Below are 24238 nucleotides of genomic sequence, written 5' to 3'. Positions count from 1 at the left end.
CCCCCGGCTGTGCTGGAGGTTGGCGGGGGGCTCCGCGACTGCTGGGGGCTTCTGGGGGGCTTCGGGGGAGCGGGGGCGCAGCGAGCTTTCACCCGTGCGTCTCTCGTCGCTTCCGAGCCTAACTCAATCATTAGATTAGATTTTAAGTGGTTGCATTTTAGATTCGGTTAAACAGAAACTCTTAATGGTACTTTTACTTTCCTTTTCATGGGTGGTTACATTGCAAGTCTAAGCATTTAGAAATTGAAGACCGCATTAAAAAAAAAAATTGGCATTTCAGACAACAGTCTAATTTCATAGCCAAATTAAAATGAAGCTCTGTGTAACTTTGTGACATAGGGGGGATTTTTTGCCTGCTACAATATGGTTCTTGGTTTAATAGACTTAGGAGCATGTCATTGGCATGTTACATGTCTTAATGTAGAAAATGTAATATTTTTCAGTTGACAAGCTGCAGTTTGAGCCTCCCTTACGGAAAGAAACAGAAGCTCGGGATGAAATGGTAAGATATGTGCTTGGTTTTCCATCTTTCATTATAATCACAGTGTCTCCATTGTTTGATGCCTCAACTCTGCTAAGTAACATGCATTAGAAGCGTAAGGAGTCATGAGAAGGCAAGTCTTGGTTTTTAGACAATCGGGACTTTTTGGAGGGAATGAATTGCCCTCTATGCTTCATGCAGAAGAGGGTCTTACTCATGATAAATGAAATGCACCAGTTAATTTGGGAATGTGAAGAGAGCATTCTGAGTTTGAATCCTTAGCTCACCCCACCTCCCAGTGCTATTGGTCCAGAGCACAGCCATCTCACATCCAGACCCTTTTGCCTCATTATGTGCCCCTTGCTATTTGTTCTGATTCGCAGCAGTTATCAGTTTTCTTCATTTCAATGGAATCTGTTTACTTGAGGTCAGATAACTCGCATTCTTCTGGAGGAAAGTATCTGTGGACTTGGACTCAGTTTTTATAAATGCTGAGTGCCAGCAGCTCCCACTGATTTCATTTGGAGATGTAGTAACTCAGCTCTTAATGAAAATTAGGATCCAGCTGTTTGAAGCTACATTCCAGTTGGCCAGTTCAGCCCTTCTCAGATCACTCAATTGTTCCAATTCCTAGGTGAGCACCCTGGGGGCTTAATCATTGAGCACCACCAGTAATAATCCCTGTACTTGTCATGTTAAATGAGTCCATGTCTGGGAGGGGCACAAGTGATAAGGAGACAAATGCCCCAAGCAGCCTATATAAAACAGCAACAGCACAAACACCATTTTTGTGGGGAAAGTAACTGCATTTGAATCCAACTGATCTGATTCCTGATGAAAATCTTAATTTTATTGGCTCCACGATAATTTTTACAACTGCTGCATCAACAACATCCCTTGGGAGCTCCTCTACCCATCACTGGTGAAAATGGTCCAGGGGACTGGGAGTTGCCGCCCTCCAGTAAAAGGGCAACATGACACCTGCTCGCGATGGCCAGAGTATGAAGCAGACAAGCCCTCAGAGAGCTGGAGTTTTAGGAATATGAGAATGCAGGACCAGATGATTGAGTTCAGTCCCCAGCTGTTGCAGGCAACCATGTCATACAGCCCCTCTCATCAGCTGATCAAGCTCCAGCTTAGTACTAGCTAGTTTTGTGTTCAGTTCTCCAGTTAGAAAGCTGCTCCCAAACTGCCTTTCTCTGAACACCCTTATCATTCCCAGCCTAAACGTATTCATGGCTGGTTTATACACATTTGGTCTAATGCCAGCATTGTCCTTTAGTGTGAATAAGTCTTCTCTGGCCTTTGTGTTTCCAATTCGGATGTATCAAAGCCCTCAGTCTTAATTTTGCTAGGCTAAACAAAAAAAAAAGGTGATTTAGTCTCATCTCCCCAGATAGGCTCTTAATTCCCCTATCATTCTAGTAGCCCTTTTCTGAACCGGTTTCAGTTTGACTTTCTGTTTGTTTTTTGAACATAAAAAACCAGAACTGTACATATTTCAGAAGAGGTGTCACCAGCGGCATTCGTACTTTCCCAGTCTCTACTGGAAGTACTTCCCCTAAGTTTTGGAAGCTACAGTGTGATCTCTTGGGATGCTTGGGCTCTGAGAGTAGTTGCCTTCTATCAGTTCCCTAGATGAAAAAAATTATCCTTTTTGAGTTTATCCGAGAGCTTTGCTTCAGTACCGTATGTCACCCATTTGGTACTGGACACTTTTTCCAGCTGCAGTTTTCAAGCCCAACTCTAAAATACGTTCGGTATTTTTATTGAGTAAGTACTTCATAATCGGAATAATAAACACAAGTTGAATATGAATGGTCTTTCGCTGCTTTTGAGTCATTCTGTAGTTCTTGGGCACCTCCCTGGCTCCAGAACTGTTATGGAAGTGTTAGGGAACATTTTTCTTTCAAGTAAGTTTAAAACAAAAAAAAAGTTGAACTGAAATTTCTGCATCTTCAGATTGTGGCAGGAGGTGCAGACTTTGCTTCACATTGGAGTCCTTTTGTTGATGGTGGAAGCAGCAGCAAGTAAGTATATCATTCAGTGGCATTGCCATGTCTTTATGCTGCATTTGAAAGTATTCTTTCAAATCATGGTGGGTGGCCGGGGGTGGGAGGGTGTTTGAATGGTTATGTCCTTTGACAGGGTAAAACAAAATATAGGTAGAGCTCATATTAAGTATAATATTAAAGATAATGTCCTTGTTATCCAGTTGGTTAGCTCATAAGCAAGAACTACTGTGTTTGTGCATCCTGATCCCTTTCAAAGATGAACGGCATCTATGAACAATTTCTTTTGGTCTGCAAAGCTCCTGAGTCCGTGGTGGAATATATAGAAAATGTAGACACACATTCACTGAAATAACTGAAAGCAGTTTTTCTTTTAGTTGCCTTCAAAGAGCTCAGTTCAGGGCTCTGCATTGGCCTTGCAGTACTGCACTGCTTTGGTGGTTGGGATGTGGCGTTCTGTTGCAAGACTCATGCAGAATGCTAAAGTCAGGTCTTTGCAAGTAAGTAAAGGAAGAACTGGCTTTCAGAGACTTTGATTTAATACTTTCAGATGTGTTTATGTGAGTGCTTCTGTGCTGTGTCCGTTATCAGTGCAGTATGTTCTGTAATATAGTCAGCTAATGACTAGGGATTTAAAACGTCAGGGAAAGAAAAGGTCAAGTTAGTGTGCTGCGTGCCAAAGGCAATCCTGAAGCGAGGCAGCACAGCCCTTCTGAAGACGGGGCCTGACTTAAACCAGGTAGCTGTAAAGAGCTGCCTCTTGCTGCAGACTAGCTAGATCCTGCCTTTTTAAGGTGATTTCTTGAACTTACAACCCAAAAGAGGCAAGTTTAGTGAAGTTCCAGATGAACAGGAAAGCCTGTCGTTTTCTGGGGCTCTCAGTCCCTGTCTGGCTGGAAGGGCCTCTTTTCTCTTCTTCATGTGGAGGCAGTCGGAGCACAATAAACTTTGGTGTTTACTTTTTTTGCAAATGACCTCTGTGTATAGCTCAGCACTGACATTACAGCTCCCCCGGCAGCTCAGCCTGTCACGTACACTTATGAGTCCATTGTTTTGAGGTGTAGGACATTGTTTTTTCTTCTTTTCTCCCCACTACTGCTCCTGTGACAGTGAACAGGTCACGGAAGTGCTCTAGGCCCTGCCTGCCCTTCTCTCCCTGGTAACAGGAGCCCTTTTCTTCCCCCTTTCCTTGTTTTGTTTGCATCACCCTGCCTGGCTAACGCTGGAGAGCCTTGCGTGTCTGCCTGGGGTGTTGTGCAGGCAGCTGGAGTCTCCGGGGTCAAGCAGTGGGGAAGCCAAGCACTCTGGGAGCTCCGCTTTCCCAGTAGTGAACTCCCAGCCCTTCAAAAGTACCTTGTGGATTTTAATTTGATTTCCTAGCGCTGGCTCTGTTGCCTAATGCAACGTAATAAAACGGCATCAAATGCTGCCACGAGCAGCTGCAGCAAAGGCCATAAATCTGGAAGTAGCTGTGTTCTTTATTAAGCAGTATTTCTGACTGAAAGGGGGAGCGGTTGCAAAGTCACAGGACCATGAGTTCGTCTGCCGCTAATTTGGAGCTCAGTTTCTGTTTAGGAGGATAAACAGGAAATGCTTATCCCTTCTGAGCCAGGGAATTCTGGTAATACCATAAATGTAAAGAAAGGGCTGGTTTGAGAAATGGGGTCAGCTGTTTTTTCTGTGGTTTAGCTTATGCCAGAGATAACACTGACTTACAGCGTGACTCAGGGCTTGGCTTTATAGGCATGGGACAAAGCACCATTTGTACTTATGCGAGATCAAATCGGCTCGTCACTTTGGGCCCCTCTACACAGGCAGGTAAAGGCACAGTGGGATCTAATGCACGATCTACACAATCGCATCTCCTGCCATGCCACACCTGCATGGCAGAAGGCGTGATTGTGGGATCGCAGATGGGATTACCAGTGCAAGAGGAGCATGATCCTGGGCTCCCTGTGCACTGGAAAGAAGGAAGTTCCCATAGCCAGGAGCCCCTTCAGCTGACAGGGCTCTCAGCTGCAGGAGCACCCCACACACTCCCATGGCTGGCAGATCAGCTCCTGAGATCTCCCAGCCATGGGGGCACACCATGCACCCTGTGGCGGGGAGATCAGTGGGTACACGCCCACAGCTGGAGGCCCTGTCAGCTGATGGGGCTCCCAGCTGCAGGGGCATGTGCTCCCATGGGTGGGAGCCAGCATCAGCTGGGAGCTCACAGGTGCACGTGGACCCCCCCTGTCAGCTCCAGTCAGCTGACAGGGCTGCAGAGGCACAGGCTACATGTGCAAATTAAAGCTGGATAGAAACCAGCTATAAAGTTACTCTACACATTTTCCAGCAAGAACCTTATAGCTGGTTGGACCTTTTCAAGGCACCATAGTTAATTTACATGTGTACCAGTCTACATTAATTGCTCAATTAACTGCGTAATTGTATCATATGTGTGTAATGAGTAGAGGGGATCTTTGTTTCTTCTCTTCATCTTAAGTTTTTTTTAATATTTTGTGCATTTTCTTTAATGTTAATGAGTGAATTGTTATCAGTAGTTCCTATCTGGCAGTGACAGACAACTCTCAGCCTCTAGCAGGTGTTTTGGTCCCTATCAGAAGTAGCTTGCAGGGCAGATGATTAACATGCAAAGTTTCAGGGTTTTTAAATCTGCTTTTCCCAGTAGTTATATAAATGGATCCACGTTTCATGGAACCCCATTAAACATGCTTGTCGCAGGGGTTTGGATAACTAGGCACTCATAAATGATGGAGCCTGTGATACTGGTGCGTGTCTGCTGCTTTTGGTGTTCTACCCTATTTTATCCAAAAAAAATAAAAGCAAATTCCTGTACCACTCCTCTGTTGTAATTGTACTCCTCCAAAGCAAGTTGGGGTTACTGGGCTGTGGATATCTTGAGTTCCAGGGGAAAGCTGTAAATCGTACATGCACACACGCCTCCAGAATTGTTCGCAGGAGAGGCCGGGTCTTCCCTAAACTCACTGGCATAATAGGGGCTTGTTAGACATATGGGGAGCAGTTATTCTCTCCATAGACACAGGAGCATTGGTATTGTTGTTGGATTGTGAGAAACTGAATGTTTACGACTTGGCTTTCTTCAAAGCCGCAAATGTGAGACAAATTGAAATTCATTGCGTCGTTTTTCAAAATTGAAATATTCAATTAAAGTTCATGGAATTTTATGCGCTCTGCTTTTTGACTCTACATCAGGTTGGAAACAAAAAGGTCTTTAACATTGTAGAAATGCTTTGTGAAAGACTTTGCCATGTTCCATGAAAATGGGGAAGCTCCCTGCAGTTTTCTGCAGAAAAACTTTTCTACATTTTTTTTTTTCCTACTAACTTTCTCCATCTTCCATTGTTTGTCTGTACATGTCATTAAGCACTGCAACATGATCTAAATATATCTGGTAGAGAGAGGTCTGAGATTAGCTTGTGGTATTTGCACAGCAGTGTCTAAATGTAAGAGAGCTTAAATCACTATTCCTTTAGGGGAAAAAATGTGCAAACTTAAAAAACCAAGGCAGAATGCAATGGGGAAGAAAAAAAGTATTTTGTGTTTGGAATGGGATGTGGGGAGTTATAGTGTGAAACAACTGCAGCAGTGATGAAATTTGACTGAACAGATCTTTACAATTTAAAGTGGGCCTCTTATTTTTATAAACGTTTTGCCTAGGGGACCGCTTACAAAATTTGGCGATGGCAGTGAAGATATTGAAGAGTGAGTGGACCTCCTTCATTTTTGGATTTTTTTTATTCTTTATGGCTTTCTTTAAGCAATTAGTGTGCTGGCAAAATCTCTTTCCTTAAAATGTTGCAAGTGATTTTATTACTCATGAAAGCAAAAGGCTAGTTGCTCTCATAACTAATGCACGCCTGTCTCTATTTGAGCATCAAGATAATGGGAGTAGAGCAACATAAGAGCAGAACTCTCCTCCCTTCTCCCTCGTGGTACTTTATTAGAGTGAGCAATGAATCTGCTGTTATTTTGAAGAGGCTTGAGGTGAGAATGAGAGGATACTTTAACTAATAAGGGTCAGGCCAAGTACAGTCCACTATGGTGCAAGTGTTCCTGCAGAGCTCTGCCAGCATATATGTAGTGCCCCTATTCTTCCAACCGTTACTTGTTCTGGAAAAAAACGACAAGCCATGCCAAATAGCTGTGGTTCTTTAGTTGTTCAAATCAAACATTCAGTAGAAGCGAGGCTAATTTTTACAAGACAAATTCCTTGTGACCTTAAGGAATTTGAGAAGCCATTGCTTTGTGACATGACTCACTGGCTGAGCCAGAAATGCAGCATTTTCATTGTTGGGAGGGATTTTTGTAGAGATAAAAATAAAGTCATGCGAGAGGACCACAGTGTCAAGAGTAGCTGTCTTCACGTTCATTTTAATTTTGCTAATTTCAACTAGACTTTGTTTCAAAGATGTTTTTTAACTTTATCTTTGTGAAAAAAGCTGCATTTCATTAAAAGAAAATCACTACTAATCAATGTTAACTGGCTTTCCTGACCCTCCTATTGTATGTCTACTTTAACCCATGTCTGCCAGAGGTCACTCTGTTCTGTGCACATATCTCATCTTCCTCGTCCCAGGCTTTGCTGTTTCAAGCAATCCTAGTTGTGCTTGTGCTTATATAAATATCTGAGAAGCTACCGCACCTTTTTGTTTTAGATCAACCCTAAAGCGAGCGGGGCCACCTCCACTACCTCCAAAGGTAAGTCGCTGCCACGTTTTAAAAAAGAGTTTGTAGAATGAAAAAGCTTATGTGATGCAATATTTCCATCTGGTGTTCTCCGTCTGTTTGTAAACCTATTGGCTTGATCACTACAAATGGGAGGGAATCTTCACCCAGGAGCCTTGTTTTACAATGACTTGAACCCTCTGCCATCCTGTTGATCTCTTTAGGATTATAGTGGATGTCATCAAGCTTTGTAGATTGTGTGCTCAAGTGGCTTTTAGAGGTTTTTCTCTTTGAAAGGACAAGCTGTGTGGGTGGAGCATCCTGAAAGTCATTTTCTTTCTGGCAGTACCCCGATATTTTTCACAATCAATTAGAAAAGGAATAGCTCTTTATACTAGATTACTCTGCTGTCAGTTCTTAAAATGATGATAAATCTTCTGCATAAAAGCTGTTTGCCTTTTAATTAATGTGTGGTGATTTCATGCTTCCAAATACCATTATTTGCTTTCTATTAAAAGCCTCCCATATCCCATCTGTTGCAGCCAAGGATAAACAGTTACCCCGAAGAAAACCTTCCGGACGATGAGAGATGTCAGACAATAAAGCATTTTCCTGACTCCCAAAACAGAGCCCCCTCAGCTCACAGGAGACAGAGTATTCCAGTGTGCGGGCCGCAAACTGAGCCTTCCCCCATCGGTATCAGCAGCAGCATCAGCAGCCCGGGATTACTTACGACTAGATACAGTGACCTGGGTAAATAAAAGAAATTACAGGTTCAAAAAGGGACTTGTTTCCTGTAAAAAGACATCTGAAATGGAGAGTTGTTTTAATAGGTGTAGTTCCTTAACTATAGCTTCTTTTCCCATGTGTGCTGCGCTCTGGTGAGTCCTGGCATCAGGGCTTGTGTTCAAGACCTTTCTTCTAGCGCAGGGGTGCTGAATGGACTCTTTTAGACCCACTCGGTACTATCTTTTGTGACCCCAGAAGTCCAGTGGAGCAGTGAGAGGTAGTCCTGCCTTGTGCCCTGAGCATGTTGCTGTGGCTCTGGCTCCATCCTCCTTTGGCTCAAGAACTGGCAGCAAATATGGGTTTCTTTCCATAACTGATGGTAGCATGCTTCTTGCAAAAGCTCAGCTGGCTGAGATGCACATATGGTACCTTTCCAAACTCTGTTATCCTCTGTAGCATAAAACAGAGAAGAGAGAAAGGCATTTAGGTAGCAGTGTTATATGCATTTAATTGTGTTGTCATCTACTCATTAAAAACTGCATGAGGGGTTCGTTTCAGGAAATGGAGGTAGCATGATGAAACTCATAGAAGAAAATACAGAAGGTTCTGGACAAATCCCCCAGCTGCCACGGAAAAAAGATAAGCGAGACTTTCCGGCAAGTATTGAGTACTATTAACACTTGAGTCCTACCTTATTTCACTGACAAGTGTACTTCTGAAAACCTAATGTGCTGTTTTTAAATTAACAAGTGGGAAGCATTTCACAATTTCTCTTTTTCCACAGAGGCCAGCGATCAATGGCCTGCCGCCAACACCAGAGGTGCTGGTAAGAAATCTTACTTGACCTGAAATGAGATTTTTAATCATCTGTTTCAATTCAGAAAATCTAAGGTCAAAAGAGACTATTAGATCACTCATCTGTAATCGGAGGCCATTACATTTCATCAGGATATTCCCGTTCCGAGTCTAAAGACTTGTAGAGAATATCTTTCAAAAAGTCTGCAGATATCTATCACTTATTTGTTGGTTTGTTCCAGTGAATAATCTTTTACTGTTCATAAAAAGTACTTTTTTTCAGATTCTGGTTTATTTTGCTTTTACTATACTAATATACTATTTATCACCAAAAGACTTCAATGTTTGTCTTGCAACTTCTCCACTTAAAGTTGTACATGTAATTTTGGATCACTGTTGGTGGACCTCTGGGGAAGCACAGTAAAAACAGGAAGGTTGGGAGGCTGTATTGTAGTGCGCTTGGAGAAGAATTTTGCATCAGGTCATGCTAAAATAAATTTGTGTCTTTGAAGAAAGACAGACTGTGATGTGTGCAATAGGGCTGTGCGAAGCTTCAGTTCCTGATTCAGTTCGGCAGAGATTTGGCCCAATTCAGTAGCCAGATCCTGTGAATCAAATCGGAGAACCCTTTAATCTCTCCGAATCGAAGTGGAACCCTCTGAATCGATTTGGAGATTCAGACATAGAGACAATTTTACATGGTTTTTTTACATGCCTCTAGGTAGCAGGGGCTTGTGAATGCTGCGATGCTGGGGCACATGGAGTGTCCCACAGGAGTGCGGGGGGCTCCCTGGCGTACTCGACAGCAGACCCGGAAGTGGACCAGAAGCACTTCTGGGTTCTCCGGGGAGCCCTGCACGCCCTCCCAGCTCAGCAACTGGTGCCTCCTGGGTATGGGGAGGTTCCACTCCCAGCAGACCCAGAAGTGGACTGGATATACTTCCAGTCTGGGTGCTCCAGGCACCCCAGCATCACAGCATTCGCAAGCTGCACCTGCTACCTCAAGATATGCAGAAAAATATTTAAAGCTGCGTCTGTGTCCGAATCTCTGATTCTCCAAATTGGTATCAAATTTTCAGATTCGGATTCGGCCAAATCAAATCGGGGACAGTGATCCAAATCAACGAATCAAATCACTGTCCCTGATTTGGGCCGGATCCAAATCAAATAGGGACCGCTTCACACACCCCTAGTGTGAAACTGTCTTAACTGCCTGCTCAATTCTGATGAAGACAGATGTTGTATGTTGCAAACTTGTTTCAGCCTCAAGTTTTGGTGTCTTTTAGATGGGAGCATGTTTTTCAAAAGTATTTGATGGCTGCCCTCTGAAGATTAACTGTGCAACATCATGGATACATCCAGATACAAAAGGTAGGGATGCTTTTCCCCTTTGTATTTTAAATCTGTCTGCTATAAAACCGGTGTTCCGCTTTTGGATTAAACCATTTGTCTTCGATTTTTATAGATCAATACATTATTTTTGGAACCGAGGAAGGTATTTATACATTGAATCTGAACGAACTTCATGAAGCAACAATGGAGCAGGTAAGCATCAATTTATTGTGCAGGCAAAGTGACATGATGGCAAATCCTTGTATTTGAGCATGTTGGTAGGGGTGCTGTGCTTTGTAGTGCAAGCTGTGATGCCTCAGACTGAGCACTCTGGGTCTTAAAATTAGAAATCCCCCCCCCCCGGACAAATTTGACACTTTGCCACAAGGCACAAGTAACACTGAGGACGTTGCACTCAGCTCAAAGTGTTGCCTGGAGCTCTCCATCCTTCCTAAGCCCTTCTTTTTCTAGAGAAGGTTCTACTTCTCCAGCCTGCCTCTTCTTTCTCCATCTTCCCTCCACTAGATGGTGCCACTACCCCTCCACTGTGCATGACCTACATGCAATTGCAGCTCAGTTAGCTAGCAAAACTGCAGCAAGTAAATATTTATTAGCTGGCTACAACCCATGATCCCTTGTTTTCTCCCCCTCTCCTTGTTTCTTCTGCTTTCCTTGGGCATCTGCTTACTTTTAAATCCACACCTCCTTTTGAGGCCCTGCTTTGTCTCAGCCCTCGGTACCACTAAGCACCCACTGGTCACCACTGCTTAATTCACTCTAGGAATGAAGATGGTTAATCTTCCATTCTGCTTTTCTGCGTTGCTTCATCCTGTCTCTGGGCCTGATGGATGAACCTAAAAGTTTGGGCCACAAATTAAACCGATCTGAAGTTATCTAGTGAAATTATGTGAAAGAAACAGTTTTTGTTAGTCTTAGTGTAAGGAATTTATATGCTTTGCTGCTTTTGCTTCAGCAGAGCAGGCGGAGTGTAACAAAGTAGTGTTGGTCTAGATGAGTGGTTTTCAGCCTGTGCTCCACAGTCTCTATCTAAGGGGTCTGCAAAAGATGACTGTGATCAATCAAAAGTACCACTGGACACAGGACTAGTCACAACTGGACACAGGACTCCAGATGTGGTCTCACCAGAGCTGAATAAAGGGGAAGAATCACCACCCTCGATCTGCTGGCAGCACTCCTACGAATGCAGCCCAGGATGCTGTTAGCCTTCTTGGCACCAAGGGCACACTGTTGGCTTATACTCAGCGTATTGTCCACTGTCACCCCCAGGTCCTTGTCTGCAGAGTTGCTGCCCAGCCACTCGCACCCAGCCTGCACCGGTGCATGGGGTTGGTTGTTCTGTCCTAAGTGCAGGACTTTGCACTTGTCCTTGTTGAACTTCATGAGATTCCTTTTGGTCCAGTCCTCCAATTTGTCTAAGTCTCTCTGAATCCTAGCCCTACCCTCCAGCATTCTATTAACTCATTTGAAAAATTGCTGAGGGTGCGCTCCATCCCATCTTCCAGGTCACTGATGAAAATATTGAACATAATAGTAGATATGCCGGAGGGTAGGGTTAGATTTCAGAGACCAAAATAAATTGGAGGATTGCACAAAAAGAAATCTCATGAAGTTCAGTAAGGACAAGTGCAAAGTCCTGTGCTTAGGACAGAAGAATCCGATGCACTGGTACAGGCTGGGGACCAACTGGTTAAGCAGCAGTTTTGCAGAAAAGGACCTTGGCGTTACAGTGGACAATAAGTTGAATGTGAGCCAACAGGATGCCCATGTTGCCAAGAAGGCTAACGGCATCCTGGGCTGCTTTGGTAGGAGCGTTGCCAGCAGATCGAGGGAAGTGATTATTCCACTCTATTTGGCACTGGTGAGGCCACATCTGGAGTCCTGTGTCCAGTTCTGTTTATTTTTTGCCAGGGATGATCTAGTTGGGGCTGGGGCTGGTCCTGCTTTGAGCGGGGGGTTGGACCTGGTGACCTCCTGAGGTCCCTTCCAAGTTGGATGGGCATCTGGCTGGAGTCGTCTGAACCCAGCCCTCTTTCCTGCCTATGCAGGGGGTTGGACTCAGTGATCTATTGAGGTCCCTTCCGACCCTAACATCTGTGAATCTATGAATAAACCATCATTTTCTATGATTATTATCCTCTAGGTGCTTACATGTAGGGACCTACTGAAATTGTGATTTTGTGGATTTTGCAGAAATTATTAAATCCAGCATCACCTGCAAAAGCAGTCAATTTCTGCAAAATCTCCTCCCCCCCCCAACCCCAACGTACTGAAAATAAAATATTCCCCTTTGGGTAGCCAACAGTCCTCGCAGCGCTATGGCCTGGCTGCACAACTGGCCTGGGGGAAGCGGGAGCTGCGCTCACCCAGGGTAGCCCAAGATAGCTGCTGCTACCCCCCCGCCCCCACACCTCCACCTCTCACCATTGATTGGCTGAGAGGGCTATCTGTTATGTTGCCCCACCCCTTCCCACACATCACAGTGAGGGGCAAGACTGCATGATGGACAGCCCTCACAGCCAATCAGCAGCAAGGGGTGGGTCCACTGGGGCCCCTCGGCCAGAGGCATGCGGGGGTCTGCCAGGATCAGCCGGTGAAATCGGCCGGCCACCTCCTCGAGTTAGGCAGACCCCTACTTATGCATTATTATTAGCAGTTTGTGCCAGTAATCTTACGAGTATCAACAGCTGTGACTGATGTCATCTTCTAGCTCCTCCTTTTTCTGTTTTAAAGGCAGGTACCGCGTTTGCCTTCTCCAGTCCAGGACTTTCCCCTCCTCCGTGAATTCTTGGAGATAATCTCCAGTGGTTCAAAGATTACTTGCCCTTTAAGTACTCTCGAGTACTTAAAGTACTCTGTAATTTTTTTTTGATCAGGGCCCGCTGGCTTGACTACATCTGACGTGTCTAAGTATTCTTTAGCCCACTCTTTCTCTAGTCCAGCCTCGTCTAACCCCTCCTTTCAATTAATTTGTTCAAGTATCTGGTCACAAGTAACTTTTTAATGAAGATAAGCAAAAGAAAAAAAATGGCACTGTACACTTCAGCCTTTTTATCCCTTGTTAAGTAAGGGATCTATACTTTCCTTCATCTTATTTATGCAACGTTTCATTTCCTTTAATGTCCCTTAGTCATTTTAACTTGTATTTTATCTGAGCTTTTCTCATTTGTCTCTAGCTGCTTATGTTGTTCTGTTATACTCATCATTAGCAATATGTCTTTGTTTCCATTTTTTGTAAAATTCCTCCATAATGTTTAAGTCCTGACAGAGCTGCTGATTTCAGTTTTCTTGATCTTTTGCTATCGTTGCTATCTGTCCTTCGCTCTGGGACAGCTTACTGTCACACCTTTAATATTGCCTCTTAGAAAAACTGCCCACACTCCTGAACACTCCCCTCTTCTCCTGCCCTGAATTCCCTCTCCTGGGACTTCACCTGCCTGTAACCCCGAGTTTTGCTAGTCTGCTTTTTTTTTTTATTCCACTGTCTTTATCTTGCTGCTTTTGCTCTTTCCTTCCCTTAGAATCATGAGCTGTATTATTTTTGTGATCATTTTCACCCAACTTGTTCTCCATAGTCGGCTCCTCAGCCTGTTCCTCCTGTTAGAGTCGAGCCTAAGCAGTGCATTCCAGCTAGTTTCTTTCTGCCGCTGGAAAAAAGTTACCCTTGATGCATGCCAACAACTTTATGGACTGTATCCTGCCTTATTGCTTTTCCAACAGTTAGCTAGGAACTTAAAGTTCAGCATTACCACCAGGTCTTGACCTTCAAATGCTTCTGGTAATTGCTTGAGAAAATAACTACTACTTACTTCTCTGGATCAGGAATCTATAGTAGACCTTTACTGTAGCATCACCCTGGTTCTTTTACCCTTTTGGTTTTACCTGGTAGCAGTATTGCCAACCCCACCGTGTCAAAAAGCATGCAACAAACTAAAAAATCAAGAGATTTGGCATGTAAATCGGGAGATGCTATTTTTGAAGTGTGTGTGTGCCATTCCCAGGCCAAAGGCAGCAGGGTGCAGAGCCCACAGTGGGCAGCCCACCTCTGCCCCATGCACAAATCTGGGGGGCATGTGCCCCCCATGCCTTCCCTGGCCCCAGGGCTCCATTTACCCCAGCCCGTGCCCCACTCCCTCTCACTGTGGGGGTCCTGTTCTACACCCCCCGGCCCTTCCCCTCCACAGACTTTCCAGCTTGGCATGCTCTACATGCACCGAAGAAAAAATCCCAAGATTTGATCTCTCTATCAGGAGATCATGCATCGGAGTAAATTTGACTTGGAAATCAGGAGTCTCGTGATTTTTTCATGAGAGTTGGCATTACTGTGGTAGCATTCAACGGGTCTGCTTCTTGCTGTCTTCTGAACTTTACTACAAGCATATACATTTTTTATATGTATTATATCACCTCCCTTTTTTCTTTTCTTGTCCTTCTGGAGCAAGCTATGCCCTGAAACACCTATATTCTAGTCCTGGGATTAGTCTCTCTGATGTTGAGTAAGCTGGGAAGTGGAATCTCTGCCTAAGCCTGGGTAACGCATGCAGGGGAGGACCTGCATAATTAACTCATGTCTATTTCTGTTCACTTCATGGAAATATCATCTTTCTTTTAGTTATTCCCCCGGAAGTGTACCTGGCTGTATGTTATCAATAATACCTTAATGTCATTGTCAGGTATGTATAGTTAATAGAAAAGCAGTAAAACTTGCTAAATAATACGAGAATATACAAAGCAGTCATTCGTGACAATGTGTTTTTTCCGAACGCACAATTTAGATGAACAACATTAGAACAAAATAATTCTGCCCTCTGTTTCCTTTTTTGTTTTCTCTTTTCATATAAAGTTGTATTTGACTCTGCCTTTTGGAAGTGCTCTGAATAGAATAACAGACCAAAGGTGTAGCACTCAATTAAATATGGCTATAGTCTCCTACCATTTTTTGCTTGAAAAGCTTAGAAGCCTGATCATTTAACCACAGAATGCAAACTCTATTCTGAGCGGTGTCAGGGGCCCATTTTCAGTGGCAAAATATCTTGAACATCTGTTCTAGGTCTCCAAGATACCAAGGCCAAGTTAGCGTACTTCTCCTAACAAAATTAAGTAAACACTGAACTCGATGGAGGAAAGAATGGTGTCTCAGAACTTGGGTGCGGTGTCAAATCACTCCCATAGTGCACTACAGTTTGGTATCGTGTTCACTGGTTGTGGACCTTCTTGTGATTCTTAGCATACATCTGGATGAGTCCAGAGAGTTTAATTTAAGACAGAAAAGAATGATAAAGGTGAATTCTATGCGTGGGTGTAATATTAATAACCCATCAGATGCATCCTTTTTAAATGTGGGGTTTTCTCTGCGGTCCTATTTAAGTAGACTTCTATATGCAAATGGTCAGTCTTAATTGCGAGTGCAGACTCGCTGCCACACCAGGCCTATAAACATACAGTTTCTTGTATAATCCAAGTCACGTTGGTATTATGGATCTGGACATCATCCATTATTAGCTTCCAGAAGGCTGGTGGCATATCAATTAATGCTAATGCTACCAGGCACCAGTGAAGATTTATGTAGGGCATAAACACTGTCTCAGCTTTTACATTATTTATGGGTGATTAGTTACCTGCTCATACATCAATAGACAGCATTTTAATTGTACTTAATATTTATAATATTAGAGCCTGGTGACCTGTTATGATTAAATTGGTGCTTGGTCATACTTTTGGAGAGCCATCTAAAATTAAATGGGTGAAACTAATTTTCATATTGTCTTACATGTTCTTATCAAATATGATATTGTTGGAGTGATGTTGTAGCCACGTTGGTCTAGGAATTGTGCAAGAGGCAGGGATTGTGGTGGCTGATATGTTTTATTGGATTGACTGCCAGGATGTGAAAGACTTGACAAGCTTTTGAATGCAGTACCAAACACAGTCTATTCCAACCATGCAGTTGTTCTAATAAAAGATATCACTCGCAACAATCCTTGTCTCTCTTATTAAATATGAACATTAAAAGTTGAATGTCATATTACCACCATAGGCATTATCATTTAAATCATGTTTTATTTCTCTTTACATTTTGGATTGGCTTCTTCAACGTTATTGTGGACCCCATTTTAGAAGGTAATTATCATTGCATGTTTTTGCTAGAAATTACCTTTATCTAGCATATGGGAATGATACCAATCACGCTTCTTTGTTTTACAGGAAAAACGTTTCAGCTTTACTCCCATAACTTAATAGCTTTGTTCGAACAAGCCAAAAAAACAGGATTAGCTGCTCATATTCAAACACATAGGTTTCCAGACAAAATATTACCAAGGTACGATTCTTCATCTTCTAGAGAAGTTAAATAAAGAACATAATTTCTAAAAGACTGTATGTCATCTATGTTGTTACCATATAGCCATATGAATCGGTCATAAATAGGACTTTCTGAATCTCATATACGTTTATAAATGTTATTTCAGGAAGTTTGCCTTAACAACAAAGATTCCCGATACAAAAGGATGCCACAAATGTTGTATAGGTAAGTGAACCTGTTTCTGTAGAGCTTTTATTACTAGAAGAAAAGTATTTTGCACTCAGATTTATTTTTGCTGAGTAGTTCAGGAGCCTGATAATGAATTTTAGAGCCTTTCCCCCCCCCCCCCCCCCCCCCCGGGGGGGGACCCCCCACCCCAGGGAACACAGCGCCCCCCCCCCCCCCCCCCCCCCCATGGGGGGGAATCCCAATCCCAGTGAAGTCAATGGGAGCTTTACCATTGTTTTTGCTCTCTTCACCAGTTTTATTTTGGCTGGAGTCACTGGTGCCCAGTCAATACCTGTTGTAGGATGTTCTGAAGTCTAGATTTAAAATATTCGGTTTCTTCCAATCAAGTTCTAAGTGAAAATTGTGTTCATTAATAATCACCACCACTGAGTGAAAGTTTTCATTAATCCTCAGTAAGGAGGCGAAAGGATGAATGAGCCATGAAAGAACATATGGGATATTGTTATGGCCTATTGCATCTGGATTCCTACTCGGTGATTAATCTCACTTTGAGCTTCTGTAACCTTGTGATAAAATGATGAAGAACTCTTTGCACAGGATGTTACAAGGCCAACCAGACTTGAGTTATATAAAAAGTAATATGTATTGTAAGTTTAGAAACAAGATAGCAAGTTAATATACAGCATGGTGGTTCTTAAGCACCAGTTATTAACTGTAAATGTATGCAGCAGTGTATGCAAATGATTAAAAATCAAAAGGGATTTGGGCTACAAAATCTCACTGAAAGTCAGTGGCGCCCAAGATCGTTCTATAGTTTTACAATTCTGAACATTTATTGCCTGCTTGAGAAATTCAAGCAATGGTTCTGTTCCTCCTCAAACAGACATCACCGATGCTGGCTTGATCTCGGCTCATGTGCAGCATCCACTGTCCCCTTAAGGAACTAACATGTTAAAAATCACTGACATTCAGTTTAGGGGGTAGCTTTTGAGCCAAATGGACAAGCTAGAGAAGACATTTGTATGTTGGGAGTGGGACTACAATGCTGTTACAAACTAGTGTTTGCAGGTAGCCTGGTGGCAGGGTAAGACAGCTATTTATTGAAAGTTTGAATCCTGTCCCTGGCAGTTTCAGAGTTGCTCTTACCTGTACCCTTTCTTACCAGAGCCTCTTTCTGGAAATTTTACCTTTTAAGAGCAAAGTTTGCAGGTTAAGAGCCATAATTGGGAGTGCTCTAAAATTTACACTTAGACTCAGGCTTTATTAGCATTGTCAAGGAAAATTAACATCAGCTGGAGAGAAGATGAGACTCTAATATTAAGGTACTGCAACTATGCCACTTGCTCTTTGTCCTGTCCTGAAAAATGGAACTAAGTGTGATCAAAGAAAAGCCTGAAGCTGGTTCTTATGTCAGCATGGTAACAGGGTTTGCTGAACGTCGGGAAATGCACTCCGATTAGGGAGCCGTAATCTAAAGGCTGGCTCAAGATCGTGTTGACTTAAATAGTGGCAGGATTCTTCATTGACCAGCTCTTATTGTGTATGCTGCCTAATACAAAGGCCTATAGGGGCTATTGTTACAAAAAAACAATACTAATAATGTTGGAAGCATAAAGAAATTTTGGAAGGGATGGAAATTATCTGGTTTAGATGCTGGCTTATATTGTTGCTTTCCTTCTATTTCAGGCCCCTCATTCTCTTCCATCTCTTGAAATAATATTTTTTATTATTCATATGCAGTTAACTTTTGTTCATATTCTGTGAGTTAGTCTACAGATTAGGTTGTGTTAATATGTAAGAAAATACAGAGAATTCAGTGAGAATTTGTCCCCAGTTCATTTGGAAATTAACATAGTACTAATCAGAGCAAATACTTTAATACGTCACCAAAGTAATAAACCCAAGGTCGAAATGGTTAGTATTTTAAAAGTTCCCTTATTTATAAAAAAAACAAAACAAAACAACAACAAAAAAAACCCCAAACCAAACAAACCCCCAAACCCAAAAACTACAGTCTTCAGTTTTACTTGAAATATAATAGATTTCATAGACATTCGGGCTGGAAGGGACCTCGGAAGATCGAGTCCAGCCCTCCTGCCCCAGGGCAGGAAGTTGGCTGGGGTCACAGGATCCCAGCAAGATAAGCATTCAAACATTTCTTAAAAGAGTCCAGAGTAGGTGCTTGCATCACCTCTGGGGGAGTCTGTTCCAGGCCTTGGCGGCACAGACAGTAAAGAAGTTTTTCCTTACGTCCAGCCTAAAACAGTCTTGGAGGAGTTTGTGACCATTGGACCTGGGGTGCCCTGGCGAACAGGCGTTCCCCCAGATCCTGATGCACATCCCCTTATATACTTATAGGCAGCCACCAGGTTATCCCTGAGCCTGCGCTTCTCCAGGCTGAAGAGTCCTATGGCTCGCAGCCTCTCTTCATTAGGCCTCTTCTCTTGCCCTCTGATCATGCACATGGCTCAGCTCTGGACTCTCTCAAGCTTCTCCACATCCTTTTGAATTAATGAATTAAATAGTTCCAGATGCAGCAGGTCAAATGTATGCATGTAATCTTTTTTTCTTAAATAGTAAGAAATCCATATACAGGACACAAGTACCTGTGTGGGGCATTGCAGTCTGGAATTGTTTTACTTCAGTGGTATGAGCCAATGCAGAAGTTCATGTTAATAAAGGTGAGTTTTATTTATTTAGGCCTTTCAGTTTTGGCTGTCTGTTCTTACCGCGCAGTGTTACTCGTTGCATTATTTTTGTAAATACAAGGAATGTTCTGGTAACTATTTTAGATGTGATGATGGAAGAGTGGGTCCCTTTGGGTGCTGGCAGACGTTCATTTAATGGTGCAGTGGGATCTGATCCCCAATCCCAACATTTGATCCTCCTGCCATACCACAGGTGCATGGCAGGAGGCACGATTGTTTGGGTCAGGGATCAGATCCCAGTTGCACAGCTGCCAGAGCAGAGAACCTGGGGCATGGGTTGGCAAATGGCAACTGGGGAAGTCAGTCAACTCTCCTCGCCTGGCAGCTGCAAACCCATGGGCTTTCATGCTGAGGACCCCAGAATTGGGGAATCTCTCCCTGATCTTGGGGGTCCCAGGGCGTGCAGTTTTTAAAGATCCCTATGCACTGGAAGGTCTAAAACCTTCATGCTGGCACCTTTAAAAACAATGTTGGCAGCCTAGCTGCACATGCAGGTTTGAGGCCTCCTGATGTGCGGGTTTGCTACTTCCTGGCACCTAAATCAGCTTAGCATGTGGCGCTGTTACTATTTATGGTGTGATTAGCATGTCAATTATGCCATAGACGTAATGTGTTCCAGGGGGCTTTTAGTCCTGTTTGTGAGTGCTGAGTACTTGAAAATCTGGCTTGGCAAGCTTATATTAGCCAAAATGTATAAAGTAACCAGTGAAGTGTTGGATCAAGCTCAGAACAGGCAGTAGCAGATTCTGAGGAGGAAGAGTACGAACCCTGAGTAATATTACATTCTCTGGGGCATGTGTTATCACTTGTGTATTATAAATAACTCTTAGGAGTGGTCTGAATTGTAGGGGAGCTTGAAAGGAGAATAGCTCTTTGGTACCTTTCGTACTCTGTGCTTGTGAGGTTTTGGGGTCCCTACATGCCTAGATAGAAGGAATGTCTAAACTTGTCATAATTTTTTTCAGCACTTTGATTTTCCTTTGCCAAGCCCTTTGAATGTGTTTGAAATGCTAGTGATACCAGAGCAGGAATACCCTATGGTCTGTGTAGCTATCAGCAAGGGTACAGAGCCAAATCAAGTAGTTCAATTTGAGACAATCAACTTGAACTCTGCTTCTTCGTGGTTTACAGAAATCGGTGCAGGTAAGGTTTTTCTGTCTAACACACAAATATTTTACCTTCATCAAGCCAGCATTTTTTCCAGCGGCTGTATTCTTTTATCTAACACTCAAGACCATACATGCATATATTGCAACAGGCCTCATGATAGCATGTGAACCTGGATTGCATCTTTTTCACTCTGCCCTGGTCATCTGAGCAGTACTGGGTGCATCTACACGTTCATTAATGTGCCTTCGCTACTAAGCATTAAATTTAGTACATTTTAATATGAGGTACTAGATAAAGGCGCAGTAGCTGTACTCATGTGCAGTAGCAAAGGCAGACTAATTCTACTGCGCATCAGTACAGGTTTGCTATGACGCGCTAATGCGCAGTAGAACAGTCCACTGCGCATTAAGACGTCTCGTGTAGACACCCCCACTGTCATGTAGCTGGTTATCAGCTGACTGTCCCAGAAACCTGCCTCTGTTTCCACTGACTTAATTTCCTCTCCTTAACCAGCTGTCCTTCAAACCATTTAAGGTGGTTTTCCCAGCTCTGATTTAATTTTCCTCTTCTAAGAAATTTCATTTTATAAATGCCATGTATTAAATGGTAGATTTTAAAGACAGGTCACGAGCTACTCATCTAGATCCTTCTGCGTGTGGCTACAGAGAGCGTTCTCCTTATCAGGGTTATGTCAGTGTGCTGCTTCCCCTCTAGACAACTTCAGTTAAGTGCATGCTTCTTGTCTCTTCTCACACCTCCAATGGACAGTTATCACCTTGCAGGGATATTAACACACAAGAAAACTCTCCCCTCTCTTCAAAGCTGTTAGATCACTTGCAGACATTTTTCACCGCTAATCTTATTCTTTCCACAAAGATTTCTTCTTTTCTAGCTGCTCTCTTATGCAAGCTTGCATATTAATTATTTAAACCTTTTAGTTTTGCTTTGGACACCCTACACCCTCTTGAGCAGCGATTATCAACCAGGGTGCCAGACCACCCCAAGGTACCTTGAGATTGTATGTATGCCACATGGTGTCAGCATTGTTAGGATTCACAAAATAAACTCAGAGGCTTCAAATAGGGATCCAGAGTGTCAAAACCATTCTGCCATGCTGTGATCTTCCTGAGTTCTCTGCAGCAGATTTGCTCTGTTGTTTTTCTGTTGTCAAAAAATGAATGGAAGCTAAGAGCTGGCATTTTGCAGTGGGCCCCTTGAGTTGAATGCGATTGAGAACTGCTGCTCTGGAGCATCATCGCTAGACAGGGATTCTAGCAAAGGAAAGAGTTGTGTTAAGAGGGGAGTATTACGTGCTGATTCTCTCTGTTCTTTGTTGTTCCTCCTTGTGAATGAAGCTGTTGGATGAGCTCTTACTTGGCTGTTGCAACAATATGTATAGTAGGGCTGTGCGAAGCTCACCAGCTGCTTCGTTTGAAGCAATCGAAATGAAGCGAAGGGCTTCGAAACACCCTTAAAACGAAACAAGGCCAGTCAAAACATTTCGACTTTCAAAGCAGCAGCCAGGTAGTGGGAGGCGGGGGAGACCCAGGGCTGTGCTCCAAGTGGCTCAGCCCGGCAGGGAGCGCAGCCCTGGCTCTCCCCGGCTCCCCCCGCCGGGCTGTGCTCCACGGGGCTGACGGAGCTGATCGGAGCATAGCCAGCTCTGCCTGCCTCCCGCCTCCGGGCTGCGCTCTGATCGGCTCCACCAGCCCCGTGGAGCTCAACCTGGTGGCAGAAGGCGGGCAGAGCCAGCGCTGCGCTCCACCTCCCGCCACAGGACTAATTTCCACGGGGCTGGGAGCTGCTGGGAGCTGAGCCTGGAGTGGGGGAGGTGCTTCCCTCCGCTTGCCTCAGTTCCCCAGGGCTTCACGTGAGCCACTGGGAACTGAGGCTGGTGGGGAGAAGGCATCTTTACCAGCCAGGCTGAGTTTCCTAGCGCTGGGAACGGAGCCCGGCTGGGGGAAGCGCCTCTCCCAGCCGGGTTGTTTCCTCTGGGAACTGAGCCCAGTGGCAGGAGGCGCTTCCCCCCAGCCAGACTCCGTCCCTCAGTGCTGAGTCCCAGGTGGCAGGAGCAGTCTCCTGTCATCCGGCAGGCAGATTGGGGGCCTGCCCGCACCCCTGGGAGGGCTGCAGGGGCTCTGCTGGACTTCTCCCGGGGGTGCGGGTCCTCAATCTGCCTGCTGGATCATAGGACGCTGCTCCAGGTCCCTGGCTCCTGCTTGTCAGTAGTTTGAGGTGCAGTTTCCTAGAAAACCCTGCACCCATCTCCTTGAATCTTGGCAGGCTTCATGCCCTCAGAAGGGGCTACCATCCCTGCAAGTTTCATTGGACTCGGGCAAGAAATGACAAAGTTAGGCTGTTTCGTGCTTCCCTGTTGTAGCCTATGGGCGAAGCATCGAAAGAACAAAACCGTTCTGATGGAACGAAATGGAACAGTGCTTTCAAAACTAAACGAAACTCGAAACGAAGCACTATTCTGTCGAAATGGAACGCTGCTGTTTCGCGCAGCCCTAATGTATAGTGCTGTAATAAAGCTATTGTTACAATATCTGGGATCACATAGCAATTAGAAAATGTAAAATGCAATATAGTAAAAGAACAGAAATCCTTTACATTGAAAGGGTGCCTGGAAGGTTACAAAGGTAAAGAGCAAGTGCTAGGGCTTGGGGAGCTGAATTCAGTTTTTTTTAAAAGGATATAAACTGTTTTGTTTCCCTTTAACCAGGCAATCAACAGTTGGATGCCATTCATGTCACACAGCTGGAAAGAGACACAGTTCTAGTCTGCTTGGACAGTAAGTAATCTATACCTGGTGGACAGCTTAGTGAGCTGTGAGAAGCCTGCTTAGGTAGAAAGTATAGTTACTTGCCTGTCTACCATAAGCTTATTTTAACTTTTCAGTACTGTTTATACAACACCATTGCAATACCAGTGCTTTTAGATAAAGTTGAGACAGTGGCCGTTCCATTCCAGCCCCCAGTCTTTTCAGTTACTGCCTTAGAAAAAACATGCTTTCCTTTTTTCCATTTCTCTTTGTAGTCCTTTAAAAATTTAAATGAATGTAGAATTACAGATGAGAATTGAGATACATGTACACATTCCACATATATACAGTAAGAAATAAAATCAGCAGTGCAACACACAGTAATACAAAAGCTCATACGTACTGAATGGTACATGAAAAGTTAATATTGCAGTAGGAAGCTAGTGACAACTTTTGTATATTTAAATTCTCAACATGCACATTGCATTGGATTAGGGTTTCTTGCCTTGAGCAACCCTGTTGTGTGCAGTTATCTAAGATAATTATTAACAAAGTTTCAGGCATAGGGCTGTACCTAATATTTAATAGAAAAATGTTTTTGGCTTGTTTTATACAAACTACAAAAGGCCAGACAAGGATATTATAATATAATGTCATATTATATTTAAAGGTGTCTGTGATCTGTTGCAGCAATGGGTTTTGACATTTGATTTTGTACTTTTTTTTGAGAATTCGTGAAAATTGTGAATTTACAAGGGAAGCTGAAGTCAAGCAAGAAGCTGGCCTCTGAGCTAAGTTTTGATTTCTGCATTGAATCTGTGGGTAAGTGAACACCGCAGTTGTTCAAGAACTTAGACTTGACTGGAGAGGATTTTATCAAACAGCGTGGGTCTGTGGGCCGGACATTGCAAATTCATCCTACTAGGTATAGCAATTATTGTTATAGTAAATTAGCTCCTTGACTGCACTGACATCCATAGGACAAAGAACTAGATGCCGACAGGTCACGTACATGTTTTCAAGGCTGCACCTAAGTGTTGGATGTTTATTTGCAGTGTAATTTTAGTGTTTGATGAGCTGCATCATCATTTTATTGAAAACCTTTAT

General features: G+C 43.6%; 1 protein-coding gene across 2 annotated transcripts in view; it reads left to right on the top strand.

Moving 5' to 3' along the window:
* The window catches only part of MAP4K5 (mitogen-activated protein kinase kinase kinase kinase 5), a 105321-nt gene that overhangs the window by 72724 nt on the left and 8359 nt on the right, over positions 1–24238 (top strand). Inside the window, exons 14-30 of one of the 2 annotated variants that reach the window (XM_014519673.2) lie at positions 444–502; positions 2444–2511; positions 6178–6222; positions 7176–7218; positions 7728–7938; positions 8473–8570; positions 8699–8740; positions 9996–10080; positions 10175–10254; positions 14672–14732; positions 16177–16179; positions 16264–16378; positions 16527–16585; positions 19127–19230; positions 20223–20400; positions 23093–23161; positions 23861–23953. In XM_014519673.2, coding sequence (XP_014375159.1) covers positions 444–502; positions 2444–2511; positions 6178–6222; positions 7176–7218; positions 7728–7938; positions 8473–8570; positions 8699–8740; positions 9996–10080; positions 10175–10254; positions 14672–14732; positions 16177–16179; positions 16264–16378; positions 16527–16585; positions 19127–19230; positions 20223–20400; positions 23093–23161; positions 23861–23953 — 1413 coding nt within the window. The remainder of the gene's footprint in view (positions 1–443; positions 503–2443; positions 2512–6177; positions 6223–7175; positions 7219–7727; positions 7939–8472; positions 8571–8698; positions 8741–9995; positions 10081–10174; positions 10255–14671; positions 14733–16176; positions 16180–16263; positions 16379–16526; positions 16586–19126; positions 19231–20222; positions 20401–23092; positions 23162–23860; positions 23954–24238) is intronic. The other variant, XM_006023076.3, reaches the window with a different exon arrangement.

The sequence above is a fragment of the Alligator sinensis genome, unplaced genomic scaffold (assembly GCF_000455745.1).
Source record: "Alligator sinensis unplaced genomic scaffold, ASM45574v1 scaffold50_1, whole genome shotgun sequence".
NCBI lineage: Eukaryota > Metazoa > Chordata > Crocodylia > Alligatoridae > Alligator > Alligator sinensis.
Note: the sequence above shows the minus strand (reverse complement) of the source record. Positions and strands in the feature narration are given on the sequence as shown.